Below are 14118 nucleotides of genomic sequence, written 5' to 3'. Positions count from 1 at the left end.
AGACCTTTCTGATCATTGATTCCAGCCTCTCCCCCAACACCATCTGATCAACTCAATGTGTGAGAGTGTTTCTCCCTTGCATTTCTAGCACTGCAAAAAGTTTCCTTCTATAGAAACTGTGCTCTGCTTTTTGGGGGCTTGAGACTTTTACCTGCCCTAGCAGCTGAAGGCAAATTGAACAAGCAGGAAGAGCAGCAAATGATAGCCTTCACTGCCTGCACCACCACTTTGGGAACCTTCCCTGCCCCTCCTATGTATTGTGAAGATGACTCAAGCTATTAATCATGCTTGGGTGTTGCCATCCTAGCAAATCCTCCAGGGCACTGGAAGAGAAACCAGAACACTTGAAGCTGAGGTCCTTTGTTTCCTGCTTTTGTCTGTTGGCAACGTGTTCCCTTCTTGGTAGGCTCTCTCTCACTGTACAAAGCACTCCCTAGGGTTCTGAGATAACTGGTTATGGTAGCAGAGCATTAATGGATTATCTGTTGCAGGTACACCATGGCAGCCCAACCCTGCAGATGATAGTTTGAGTCAAGTACAAACATGACCAAAAGGATTACCTAAGGCACAGCAGCTATGCAGAGTGTTCCTTCTGTGAAATTTGGATGCCGTTGAGGATTCAGGCTGCTCTCTGCTTCACCTCCTCTTTAAAGTGTAGAGTTTTCTCTTATTAAGGGGGGCTGCAGACAGGCAGAGGTTGGTCTCTTCTCCCAGGCAACCAGCACCAGAACAAGAGGACACAGCCTCAGGCTGTGCCAGGGGAGGTTTAGGCTGGAGGTGAGGAGGAAGTTTTACACAGAGAGAGTGATTGCCCATTGGAATGGGCTGCCTGGGGAGGTGGTGGAGTCACCATCACTGGAGGTGTTCAGGAGGAGACTTGATGGGGTGCTTGGTGCCATGGGTTAGTTGGTTGGGTGGTGTTGGATGATAGGTTGGACTCAATGATCTTGAAGGTCTCTTCCAACCTGGTTTATTCTATTCTAAAGCTGGGGAGAGGTCTGGATCACAGCCCTGTGAGGAGAGGCTGAGGGAGCTGGGGTTGCTTAGCTGGAGAAGAGGAGGATCAGGGGAGATCTTATTGCCTCTACAGCTCCGTGAAAGGAGGTTGTAGCCAGGGGGGGGTTGGTCTCTTCTCCCAGGCAACCAGCACCAGAACAAGAGGACACAGTCTCAAGCTGCACCAGGGAAGGTTTAGGCTGGAGGTGAGGAGAAAGTTCTTCCCAGCAAGAGAGATTGGCCATGGGAATGTGCTGCCCAGGGAGGTGGTGGAGTCACCATCCCTGGAGGTGTTCTAGAGGGGATTGGATGTGGCACTTGAAGCCATGGTTTAGTTAGTCCTGAGGTGTTGTGTGCTAGGTTGGACTTGATGATCTCTGAGGTCTTTTCCAACCTTATTGATTCCATGATTCCATGATTAAGGGGTAAAGGGAGTCCTGTTTTGTTAGACTTGTGTAGCATGGGCTCCTTCTGTACTTGAGGCAGAGCTGCACTTGCAGAAAGCCATTGGTTCTATTTATCTTAAACAGGTCTTTTACAAGGGGATTATCATAGTATCATAGTATCATTCAGGGCTGGAAGGGACCACAAGGATCATCCAGTTCCAACCCCCCTGCCATGGGCAGGGACACCCCACACTAGATCAGCCTGGCCACAGCCTCATCCAGCCTGGGCTTAAACACCTCCAGGGATGGGGCCTCAACCACCTCCCTGGACAACCCATTCCAGGGCTTCACCACTCTCATGGGGAAGAACTTCCTCCTCACCTCCAGCCTCAATCTCCCCACCTCCAGCTTCATTCCATTCACTTCCTTAAGGTACCTCATTCCATTTACTGTAGAGATCATCTCTTTTAGTGACAAACCTACACTGGCTGTGCAATGTCCATCTGCTGAGGTTGCTGGCAAGTGAATCATGTGCTTAATATGAGTTATCATAGCTGCATTTTCCCTTGCAGCATTTGGGGTACATTGGCAGGAGGCAGTTTAGTTGCTCCTAAGTGTTGGTTTAGGTGGCTGCCTGTGCTGTGTATCTGAGGTGTAGTAACTCTTGTGGTTCCTGCTTGTGCAGAGGTGCTGTGTTGTTGTGGCTAGTGAAACAAAGGATGTGTCATGATCTCCCTGGCTGTGGGTTGACAGCTGTAATGAGGAGTTGGGTTTTTACAGCCTTTGCTGGGTGGAATTTTCAGCTCTGTTGGTGCTTGCCTGTGCCTAAGCTGTTCCCAAGGACTGCTAGCCATGGAAGCATGACCTGATTAGCCACAATATATTTGGGTTTAGGATAGGGTAGGATAGGATAGGGATAGGATAGGATAGGGTAGGATAGGATAGGGATGGGATAGGATAGGATAAGGATAGGGATAGGGTAGGGATAGGATAAGAGAATGGAATGGAATGGAATAGAATAGAATAGAATAGAATAGAATAGAATAGAATAGAATAGAATAGAATAGAATAGAATAGACCAGGTTGGAAGAGACTGTTGAGATCATCAAGTCCAACCTATCATCCAGCACAATCTAATCAACTAAACCATGGCACCAAGCACCCCATCCAGTCTCTGCCTAAACACCTCCAGGGATGGTGACTCCACCACCTCCCTGGGCAGCACATTCCAATGGCCAATCTCTCTTGCTGGAAAGAACTTCTTCCTAACCTCCAGCCTAAACCTCCCCTGGCACAGCTTGAGACTGTGTCCTCTTGTTCTGGTGCTGGCTGCCTGGGAGAAGAGACCAACCCCCACCTGGCTACAACCTCCCTTCTGGTAGTTTGCTAAGTCTCTATAGGGGAACAAAGCTGATGGAATAGATAGAACAATGTTTTGGGGTTGATTTTGTCTTGCTTATTTTATCCAAGTCATGGTCCTGGTAGCTGTCCTAAGTTTTTATTGCTCTTTCTATCCTTGTGGCTGTGCTGCTGGAGCCCTTCTGCAGTTAACTTTTCTCTGCAAGATAGAATGAGCTACTGTTAAAAGCAAAGTAGGAGCCAAACAAACACTCTGATGTGAAGGGGTTTTTCCAGCTGTATGCTCATTTTTCAGGCTCTTAAGGGGATAACAGAGTTTTGTCAAACTGCCAAGTTATGTATCAGTGGCTGTGGGTTTTTTGCCTTCTTGCTTCCTGGATTTTCTCTTAACTTACTGTCTCGAGCACAAGCCCTGTGAGGAGAGGCTGAGGGAGCTGGGGTTGCTTGGCCTGGAGAAGAGGAGGCTCAGGGGAGACCTTCTTGCTCTCTACAACTCCCTGAAGGGAGGTTGTAGCCAGGTGGGGATTGGTCTCTTCTCCCAGGCAGCCAGCACCAGGACACAGTCCCAAGCTGTGCCAGAGGAGGTTTAGGCTGGGGGTGAGGAGAAAGTTCTTCCCAGAAAGAGAGATTGGCCATTGGAATGTGCTGCCCAGGGAGGTGGTGGAGTCACCATCACTGGAGGTGTTCAAGAGGGGATTGGATGTGGCACTTGGTGCCATGGTTTAGTTAGTCCTGAGGTGTTGGGTGACAGGCTGGACTTGATGATCTCTGAGGTCTTTTCCAGCCTTATTGATTCTATGCTTCTGTAATTCTCTGATTCTAAAGGCATAGTTGGGTTTTTTGTTGGTTGCTTTGTTTTGTTTTGTTTGTGGGGTTTTTGGTAGGCCAAGTAAGTGCTTTTGTGCCTGCTTTTATGCTGCATATATTGATAGTATTTTAGTTGTAGGTTTGTATCACTGCCTGTATGTCTGACAGGAGCTTTGTGATAAGACAAAGTCCTTGTCAGGAGTGAGGATCTTCCTGCTTAGAACTGCTGAGTGGGAACAGAATAGAAGAGAATTGGGATGGGATGGGGTGGAATGGAATGGAGTGGAATGGAATGGAATGGAATGGAATGGAATGGAATGGAATGGAATGGAATGGAATGGAATGGAATGGAATGGAGTGGAATGGAATGGAGTAGAGTAGAATAGAATTTAATTGATGGAATGGAGTGGAGTGGAGTGGAGTGGAGTGGAGTGGAGTGGAATGGAATGGAATGGAATGGAATGGAATGGAATGGAATGGAATGGAATAGAATAGAATAGAATAGAATAGAATAGAATAGAATAGAATAGAATAGAATAGAATAGAATAGAATAGAATAGACTAGACTGTCCTCTAGAACAGTAATCCCTCCAGGGTTTTGGCAAAGCTCCTCATCTGGGTTGATTTTGCTTCTCAGCATGGGTTTGCTTCAGGCTGGTAACTACCCATGGTACAGCTCAGTGCTCTCCCACTGACATCTGGACTTGTGTGTGTGAGATGTTCTCTTGAACCCCTGAGCAGAGAGTTGAGGCTTTCCAGTTAGACTGTACCTAGTCTGAACTTGGCATGGGTAAGTACCTTAACTGTCATCACCCTGTCCTTCCTGTTCAGGAGTGAGCCTGCCCAGAACCAGCCTGTGTTTGGCCTGCTCTGTCTGTGCCTGCCTGTTGCAGTCTTATCTGGACAGAAATAGCTGCTGGTGGTTTTTTTGTTGTTCCTTTTTAATAGATCCCCTCTGGGTCATCTCTTCTCCAGTCTAAAAATCCCCTGGTCTCTCAGCCCTTCTTCAAAAGGCAGTGCTCCAGTCCCTTGATCAGCCTTGCAGTCCTCTGTTGGACTCCCTCAAGTAGATCCCTGTCCCTCTTGAACTGGTTAGCCCAGAATTGGATGCAGTGTTCTAGGTGGGGCCCACTAGGGCAGAGTAGAGGGGGGGAGGAGAAGCTTGAGCTGCTGGACACACTTCTCTTAGTGCACCCCAGGATAAATGCACCCTGGGATAGATAACAGCAGTAATCTCAGTTGTCTCCTGCTGCTAGCATTATTACTTAAGGATTTCCTTTGTTAGAAGGCAATAGAATAGATGGGAATAAAATAGAATAGAAGGGAATGGAATGGAATGGAGTGGAGTGGAATGGAATGGAGTGGAATGGAATGGAATGGAATGGAATGGAATGGAATGGAATGGAATGGAATGGAATGGAATGGAATGGAATGGAATGGAATGGAATAGACCTGGTTGGAAGAGACCTTCAGGGTCATTGAGTCCAACCTATCATCCAACACCACCTAATCAACTAACCCATGGCCCCAAGCACCCCATCAAGTCTCCTCCTGAACACCTCCAGGGATGGTGACTCCACCACCTCCCCAGGCAGCCCATTCCAATGGGCAATCACTCTCTCTGTGTAGAACTTCTTCCTAACCTCCAGCCTAAACCTCCCCTGGTGCAGCCTGAGACTGTGACCTCTTGTTCTGGTGCTGGTTGCCTGTTCAGTAACTCACTGCTTAAAAAGGTGGAATTAGGGCCAGTCTTGAAGCTGTGTGTGTGCAAAAGCATTCTTTTATCACTTGATAAAAAGATGAAACTTGTTGTTAGAGGACTTTGTAATTCTGTGTGGTTTGATTCTCATGATTAAGCAGCAGAAGATTTAGCTTAGTGCAGGACAGCTTGAAGTTTTGATATGACTGGAGAGTGCAGGGTGCTTGTTAAACAGGAAGAGTCATTGTAAACCTAAATTCTCAGGTCTGATATTATTAGTTTTTAGAATAAATGACAGAATCAATAAGGTTGGAAAAGACCTCAGAGATCATCAACTTCAACCTGTTACCCAACACCTCATGACTAACTAAACCATGGCTCCAAGTGCCACGTCCAATCCCCTCTTGAATGCCTCCAGGGATGGTGACTCCACCACCTCCCTGGGCAGCACATTCCAATGGCCAATCTCTCTTTCTGGGAAGAACTTTCTCCTCACCTCCAGCTTAAACTTCCCTTGGCACAGCTTGAGACTGTGTCCTCTTGTTCTGGTGCTGGTTGCCTGGGAGAAGAGACCAACCCCCACCTGGCTACAACCTCCCTTCAGGGAGTTGTAGACAGCAAGAAGGTCTCCCCTGAGCCTTCTCTTCTCCAGGCTAAGCAACCCCAGCTCCCTCAGCCTCTCCTCACAGGACTGTGCTCAAGGCCTCTCCCCAGCTTTGTTGCCCTTCTCTGGACCTGTTCAAGTCTCTCAATGTCCTTCTTAAACTGAGGGGCCCAGAACTGGACACAGGACTCAAGGTGTGGCCTAACCAGTGCTGAGCACAGGGCACAATGACTTGCCTGCTCCTGCTGGCCACACTGTTCTGATGCAGGCCAGGATGGCATTGGCCTTCTTGGCCCTCTGGGCACACTGCTGCCTCATCTTCAGCCAGGTGTCAACCAGTACCCCCAGGTCCCTTTCTGCCTGGCTGCTCTCAGCCACTCTGACCCCAGCCTGTAGCACTGCCTGGGGTTGTTGTGGCCAATGTGTAGAACCTGGCACTTGGATGTGTTCAGTCTCATACCTTGGACTGTAGCAGGTAGGAATGAGAATTCTATGATTCTATGTAAGCAACAAGGCTTTCCATGGTATGTTCCTGCTCATACCTTTGATACCAGCTCTTCTGTCTCTCTGGCAATATGGTTGCTTACATAGCAGTGCAGGATTATCTTCTTGCAGAACCAGAAACGGTGGAAAAAACCCTCATCCAGTCCTGAGCAGCTGGGAGCTTGGCTTTGTATCAGCTTGTTGTGGGAGGTCCAGGTTCACTCCCTCTCCTCTCAATCAGTCACATCAGGAATTTCTCCAGTAATGGTCAGATTCCCTAAATGAGAGAGATGTTTTGGGGGGTTGACTTTATTCTTTTGTGCTGTTGTTCTTGGCCCCCAACCCCTCACACCCCCATCTCAGAAAGAGTGAAGTATGTTTAATAAGCTGTGTGGTGCCGCAGACAGGCTGGAGGGAAGGGAGGCCATCCAGAGGGACCTGGACAGGCTGGAGAGGTGGGCACAAGCCAACCTCAGGAGGTGCAACAAGACCAAGGGCAGGCTCCTGCATCTGGGTGGAGGCAATCCCAGGCACAAATGCAGGCTGGGCAGGGACTGGCTGGAAAGCAGCCCTGAGGAGAGAGACTTGGGGGTGCTGGGGGAGGAGAAGCTCACCAGGAGCTCTCAGTGTGCACTTGCAGCCCGCAAAGCCAATCAGATCCTGGGCTGCATCAGGAGAAGTGTGGCCAGCAGGGCAAGGGAGGTGATTCTCCCCTTCTGCTCAGCTCAGCTGAGACCCCACCTGGAATACTGTGTCCAGTTCTGGAGCCCCTATTCCAAGAGGGATCTGGAGGTGCTGGAAGGTGTCCAGAGAAGGGCCAGGAGGATGAGCAGAGGGCTGGAGCACCTCTCCTGTGAGGACAGACTGAAGGAGTTGGGGCTGTTGAGTCTGGAGAAGAGAAGGCTCCCAGGTGACCTCATTGTGGCCTTCCAGGATCTGAAGGGGGCTACAGGAAGTCTGGGGAGGGACTGCTCAGGATCTCAGGGAGTGCTAGGACTAGGGGGAATGGAATGAAGCTGGAGGTGGGGAGATTGAGGCTGGAGGTGAGGAGGAAGTTCTTCCCCATGAGAGTGGTGAAGCCCTGGAATGGGTTGTCCAGGGAGGTGGTTGGGGCCCTGTCCCTGGAGGTGTTTAAGCCCAGGCTGGCTGAGGCTGTGGCCAGGCTGATGTAGTGTGGGGTGTCCCTGCCCATGGCAGGGGGGTTGGAACTAGCTGATCCTTGTGGTCCCTTCCAACCCTGAATGATACTATGGTACTATGATACTATGATACTATGAACAAAGAATAGAAAGCTTCTTCAAATGGAGATATCAAGCTCTCAACTGTGCAGACAGCTGCTGTGCTGTGTTTCACCATGCTGTGGCAACAAAAAAGCAGAAGCTATGGTCCAGGAGACTGAGTGCAAGACAGAAAAGACCTCATAAACGAAGGAGTGTCTGGCTTGCAGTGGATTACCCACACATGTGACTTTATCTGTTTGTTCTGCTTTTAAGTCAGGCACAAATCCAGGCTGGGCAGTGACTGGCTTGAAAGCAGCCCTGAGGAGAGAGACTTGGGGGTGCTGGGGGAGGAGAAGCTCAACAGGAACTCTCAGTGTGCACTTGCAGCCCACAAAGCCAATCAGATCCTGGGCTGCATCAGGAGAAGTGTGGCCAGCAGGGCAAGGGAGGTGATTCTCCCCTTCTGCTCAGCTCAGCTGAGACCCAACCTGGAGTACTGCCTCCAGTTCTGGAGCCCCTATTCCAAGAGGGATCTGGAGGTGCTGGAAGGTGTCCAGAGAAGGGCCAGGAGGATGAGCAGAGGGCTGGAGCACCTCTCCTGTGAGGACAGACTGAAGGAGTTGGGGCTGTTGAGTCTGGAGAAGAGAAGGCTCCCAGGTGACCTCATTGTGGCCTTCCAGGATCTGAAGGGGGCTCCAGGAAGGCTGGGGAGGGACTGCTCAGGATCTCAGGGAGTGCTAGGACTAGGGGGAATGGAATGAAGCTGGAGGTGGGGAGATTCAGGCTAGATGTGAGGAGGAGGTTCTTCCCCATGAGAGTGGTGCAGCCCTGGAATGAGTTGTCCAGGGAGGTGGTTGAGGCCCTGTCCCTGGAGGTGTTTAAGCGCAGGCTGGATGAGGCTGTGGCCAGGCTGATGTAGTGTGGGGTGTCCCTGCCCATGGCAGGGGGGTTGGAACTAGATGATCCTTGTGGTCCCTTCCAACCCTGACTGATACTATGATACTGTGATACTATACTATTATTTGCCTGCAGTTTCCTAATCTCAGAAAGAAAAGCTTCTCCTTTCCAGGGTGAGGCTACAGGGTGTCACACAGAGGCGTTGCTGGCCGAGCTGGAGCTCAAACAGAGTGACCGCTTTGCCGAGCTTGGGGTTAGCAGTAGCCTAGAAACATAACCCAGCAGTGACAGTAAGGCCTCAAAGACTTTGGAAGGAATATGAAATGGGATCCTCATGGAGGGATGCATTGAAATGTTAAGAGATGTGCTTGTGAACTTTGGATTTGTCAGTGGCACATGGAAAATGTAGAGAATCCCTACTCATGCTGGGGCTTTGGAGCATCTTTCTGAAGTCTGGTATGGATCAGAAGAGTTTATCATTCCCAGCCCTCATAACTACCTATTTTCACAACTTATGCATACTTCTGTGCCTGTGGTACCTTCGTAGCTGAAGCTCTTCCTGTTTTAGTTTCCCTTTCATAAATTTGTGGGAAAAGGTTGACAAATGCTATTTGATGATATTTTCAGTTGGCATGTTTCTAGCACTCTTTGGGTGACTCAGTTTCCCAGTAGTAGGAGGCAGTGTGCACGTCATGTGTAACAAACAAGGAAAAGCTTCACAAAGGGAAGGGAGCTGGATCAGGTAACATACCAGATACAGATAACATACACTCTGACAGCTCAGCATGCATTTTATCCAGCATTGGTTTGCACTTCCCTACTCTGCCCTGAGGTTAGAGTGGCTGAGAGCTGCCAGAGAGGGACCTGGGGGTGCTGGTTGACAGCTGCCTAAACATGAGCCAGCAGTGTGCCCAGGTGGCCAAGAAGGCCAAAGGCATCCTGGCCTGCATTAGGAACAGTGTGGCCAGCAGGAGCAGGGAAGTCATTGTGCCCCTGGACTCAGCACTGGTTAGGCCACACCTTGAGTCCTGTGTCCAGTTCTGGGCCCCTTAGTTTAAGAAGGACATTGAGACACTTGAATGTGTCCAGAGAAGGGCAACAAGGCTGGGGAGAGGCCTTGAGCACAGCCCTGTGCTGTGTTGGAACTAGCTGATCCTTGTGGTCCCTTCCAACCCTGACTGATTCTATGATACTAATTTGTGAAATATGTTTGAACCTAGCAATAGTCCTGGGTCCAGTTCTGGGTCCCTCAGTTTAAGAAGGCTATTGAGGCATTTGATAGATAGATGAGATATCAGGGAGATAATTTGGTAAACTCTTGAAAATTGGGGTAAATTTGATGTGACTGTCTCCTTGAACACAGAAGTAAATGTTGCTTGGGTTAAATTAAATCATTCTCAATTTAAGAAGGACATTGAGACACTTGAATGTGTCCAGAGAAGGGCAACAAGGCTGGGGAGAGGCCTTGAGCACAGCCCTGTGAGGAGAAGCTGAGGGAGCTGGGGTTGCTTAGCCTGGAGAAGAGGAGGCTCAGGGGAGACCTTCTTGCTGTCTACAACTCCCTGAAGGGAGGTTGTAGCCAGGTGGGGGTTGGTCTCTTCTCCCAGGCAAGCAGCACCAGAACAAGAGGACACAGCCTCAAGCTGCACCAGGGGAAGTTTAGGCTCGAGGTGCAGAGAAAGTTCTTCACCAAGAGAGTCATTAGTCATTGGAATGTGCTGCCCAGGGAGGTGGTGGAGTCACCATCCCTGGAGGTGTTCAAGAGGGGATTGGATGTGGCACTTGGTGCCATGGTCTAGTCATGGGGTCTGTGGTGACAGGTTGGACTGGATGATCTCTGAGGTCTTTTCCAACCTTGGTGATACTGTTAAAATGCCTCAGTGCTGTCTGTGCTGTAACTTCCTGCCCTACATCTACAGTGTAAATTCATCAGCTCCAGTGGTGTGGGGTGTTTTTTTTGGGGGGGGAGGAAAAACCAACACTTACTCCTTACTTATACCTTTAAAAATATTTATTTAATTACAGAGTCATGTTAAATTAATGTTGAGGAATATGTACACAGTGTTCTGGTAGCTGGGAACCCATAGGTGGCAGGGGGGTTGAAAGCACTTTTCTCTACATATTCCTGTCTGTAACAGTAAATAGGCACAGATTGCTCCCTACACAGGGCCCTGACTTTTCAAGCTGTCCTGGTTAATTCTGCCACCCTGCAGCCTCAGGTATTTTGACTTTGAAAATGGATGAAGCTTGCAAGAAAACAGCCTTTGACATTTCAGCTGCTCACATTTCCTATTTATAGGGCAGAGAGGTCTTGTGGGTTAGGGTTTTTTTTTGGTGGGACACCAAGTAGTTTCCTAGAAGCACTGTTTTGAGTTGGTGTGGTGAATGAGCACAGGCAAAGGTCATGTTTTTCTAAGAAACTATTACTTGGAATTACCTTATGTGGAGGGATGTGCTCAGAAGTTGTGTTGAGTCGAAGAACATCTCACAAAAGAAATGTACTAAGCTGGTGCTGTACCTAAAGCTCTGACTTCAGTCAGTGGAGGTTATTCTGTTGTAATTAACACAGACATCTGAGACAGAGGTGAGAAGAAAAACCAGTTTGAGTTGTTTCCAAATGCCCTAAACCACCAGAAGATTTGAATTGCTTTATGGGGGGCCAGGCTGGTGGAGAGAGCATGTATTTTATCAGATAAACCTGAGCAAAACAAAGTTCTTGTAATCCACTGACCTGAAGCCTCCTGCAAAAGTAATGGTCCCTAAGAAGGAAGGTGCACAGAGGAGGAGGAATAAGACAGAGAGCAGACCAGAGCAGGCACGGTAGCTGAAGTGCTGCGATCAGCGTGGTGCTGTTTCCCTCAGCTACTGGATCCTGCCGTGCAAACCAGGTAGTTTCACCCTTGTCCTTAGTTTCCATCTTGGAAACCAATATAATTACTAAAAATGAGCAATTGTTTTAGCTTTGGAAGCCAAACCCTGATGACTTTGGCGTTTGTGTTTGACTTTCCAGACGGTTGTTGGACTTTGGTTAACCCAATCTGAACCCAAAAGGTCATTTCCTAGCACACAGGCATTGAACATAAATGCTTACATAAATATGGTTGGGTGTTCCCCCCCCCCCCCCCACCGTGCACTATGAGGCTTAACACTTTTACAGTCCTCATCATAAACCTTTCTGCTGCGAAGGAAGTGTAACATTTGCAGATCAGAATGTAGTTCCACAACGGAAGACGTGCGTGCAGGCTTCACATTGGCACCCAGTCCCAGCAAGTCTTTTGATACCAATTCAGATGGTAGAGTCACTGTCAAGTATCTTCATTTTTATGGTCTGAAGGCTCTGTTGGAGGAAGCTTTCCGAAACTGGCCTTTCAGAGAAGGTGGTGTCCCGTGGCCTGGTGGAGCGGTTCTTTTTGATGGAGTTTTGAATGGTGTCCGACGTGAAATAGTAGACGATAGGGTCAAAGCAGCAGTTCGAAACGGCGATGCAGAGGGTGACGGGGTACATAGTCCTGACCGCCGTCACCACTGAGCAATTAACCCAGGTCTGCGTTCGCATCAGGGAGTAAAGTATTAAGGTCACGTTGTAAGGCACAAAGCAGAAGCAGAAGATTACCAAATGGACACAAATCATTTTGAGTACCTTTTTCTTGCTCAGTTTGTTCCGACTTAACGTCAGCGGCTTGTTCAAAGTCCGCAAGACCATGGTCGAGCAGGTCGCGTTCAAGATGAGGGGGATGAAAAACCCAACGATCTCGATGAAGATCACAATCCGGGATAGGTAGGTTTTCCACGTGTCCTCCGAGAAGTTTTCGAAGCAGGTTCTTTGTTCGGTGTTGTTGCGGCGGTTGGTGGACTGGAAGAAGCTGGCCGGCGTGCTGCCTGCCAGCACCGTCACCCACACCGCCCCGCAGACGATCTTGGCGTTCCGCTTGGTTCGCAGGGTCTTAGATCGGAAGGGGTGCACGATGGCTAGGAAGCGGTCCACGCTGATGCAGGTCAGGAACAGAATGCTCCCGTACATGTTGGTGTAGAAGAGGGTGACGGAGATCTTGCAGAGGACGTCTCCGAACGGCCAGTTTCTCGCTACGAAGTAGTAAATCCGGAAGGGTAACGTGAACACGAAAAGCAGGTCCGATATTGCCAAGTTGAGCATGTAAGTGGTGGTCTCGTTTCGCACTTTTAACGTGCAAGTGAAAATGTAGATCGCCACGCAGTTGGCTATGAGGCCGAGAACAAACACCATGCTAAAGATACACCCGTATAAAGTGTACTTAAAGGAGTCCTCAGTGGAACAATTAGAGCTTACCATTATAATGGCGCGTTCGAAATCCCCCTCGGCTCGGCGATTTCTCTCGCAAGGCTTTGCAAAGGCTGCAGAGGAACTTGCAGCTGGGCTTGAACGGGGGTGCTTCGGTCAATGTGTCGCCCCGGAAAGCTTCAAAGAAGCGCAAGCCCCGTGGCGGGGGAGCACATCTCCAGCGGCAATCACCGGGAGGTCACTCTGCTTTCCCCGGTGCTATTTGGAAATCACATAGCCGCTCCTCAGAGGTCAAAACTCCTGTCATTTGTGGCAGAAGAGATCATCCCGGAGTTCGCTTAGCTCCATTTCCCCCACCGCCTCCTCGATTGGGTGAAGCTGTTGTTGTAGCACTTCCCCCCCGCTTATTCTTGGCTGTAGATCATGGTGGCAGAGCCTCGTCCGTGCAGATCTGCTGGGGCTGTGTGCTCTAGAAAAGAATTTCCTGGCCGCCGCGAAGTGTCGGCGCTTGCATGCCTCTTGTCAGCCTTCTTTCTGTGTACTCGAGCTCTTCCCCTCTGCCGAGCGCTCCTTCTCTGGCTGGCTCACCCCACGGGGCGGGAAGCAGCGGCTTGCGAGGGCAGAGACGGAATTCCAGAGCGTGTTTGTTCCTGCAGAGCGTGGCCCTCGCTCCTGCGCCGCCGCCGCTTCTGCTGCTGCTGCTGCTGCTCGCCAGCCTGGCTCCTGCGGAGCAGAGCACAGCGCCGGGGCAATTTGTAGCGTGACATCACAGGAAGAAGAGGTCGGGCGCGCTGAAGAATGGTTTCAATTCGGTTTGTTTGTCTTCCCCTAATCTGATAATGCCTCTGCTGGGACTGTTACCTTGCAGGCGCGCAAATGGTCGCCAGCAGAGTGCTGCAGCTGCAGCCTCCTGTTAACTCCTTCCGCGCTTCCTGAAAAGTTCTTTTGTCAGCGTCGCTGGAGGCTGAAAGCTGCATGGCAAAAAGCTTTCTCACCACTTAGGAGGCTTTTCAGTGTCTGAACAACTCAACACCTTAACATTTCTGTTTTGGAGATAGGTGGTTGAGGGCCCCGTCCCTGGAAGTGTTTAAGAGCAGGCTGGATGAGGCTGTGGCCAGGCTGATCTAGTGTGGGGTGTCCCTGCCCATGGCAGGGGGGTTGGAACTAGCTGATCCTTGTGGTCCCTTCCAACCCTGACTGATTCTATGATACTGTTCTATTCTATGATACTATTCTGTGATCATAGAATAGAATCATAGAATCAACAAGGTTGGAAAAGACCTCAGAGATCATCAAGTCCAATCTCTCACCCAAGACCTCAGGACTAACTAAACCATGGCTTCAAGTGCCACCTCCCTTTAGTAATTCTGGGATTTTATATTCTATGTAGGACTGAACTAGCTGTAACA

At 49.6% G+C, this 14118-nt stretch overlaps 3 protein-coding genes across 3 annotated transcripts in view; 2 read left to right on the top strand and 1 right to left on the bottom strand.

Annotated features, from left to right (window-relative positions):
• Window positions 1-14118, top strand: part of SETDB2 (SET domain bifurcated histone lysine methyltransferase 2) — a gene marked incomplete at its 5' end in the record, with an annotated part of 260530 nt that overhangs the window by 82015 nt on the left and 164397 nt on the right.
• The window catches only part of RB1 (RB transcriptional corepressor 1), an 89929-nt gene that overhangs the window by 41016 nt on the left and 34795 nt on the right, over window positions 1-14118 (top strand).
• On the bottom strand, window positions 10445-13423 carry LPAR6 (lysophosphatidic acid receptor 6). Its single transcript, XM_068165217.1, has one exon. The coding sequence runs from the start codon at window positions 12758-12760 to the stop codon at window positions 11738-11740; it is 1023 nt and encodes a 340-aa protein (XP_068021318.1). The 5' UTR covers window positions 12761-13423; the 3' UTR covers window positions 10445-11737.

Source organism: Melanerpes formicivorus, unplaced genomic scaffold (assembly GCF_026170545.1).
Source record: "Melanerpes formicivorus ecotype bairdi unplaced genomic scaffold, bMelFor1.0.p_v2 SCAF_87, whole genome shotgun sequence".
In the NCBI taxonomy this organism is placed as follows: Eukaryota; Metazoa; Chordata; class Aves; order Piciformes; family Picidae; genus Melanerpes; species Melanerpes formicivorus.
This window is presented reverse-complemented; position numbering and strand designations above follow the sequence as displayed.

What these genes read in the sequence shown, in the direction of transcription:
- LPAR6 (XM_068165217.1), bottom strand. Translation starts at nt 12,760, where the DNA reads ATGGTAAGCTCTAATTGTTCCACTGAGGACTCCTTTAAGTACACTTTA.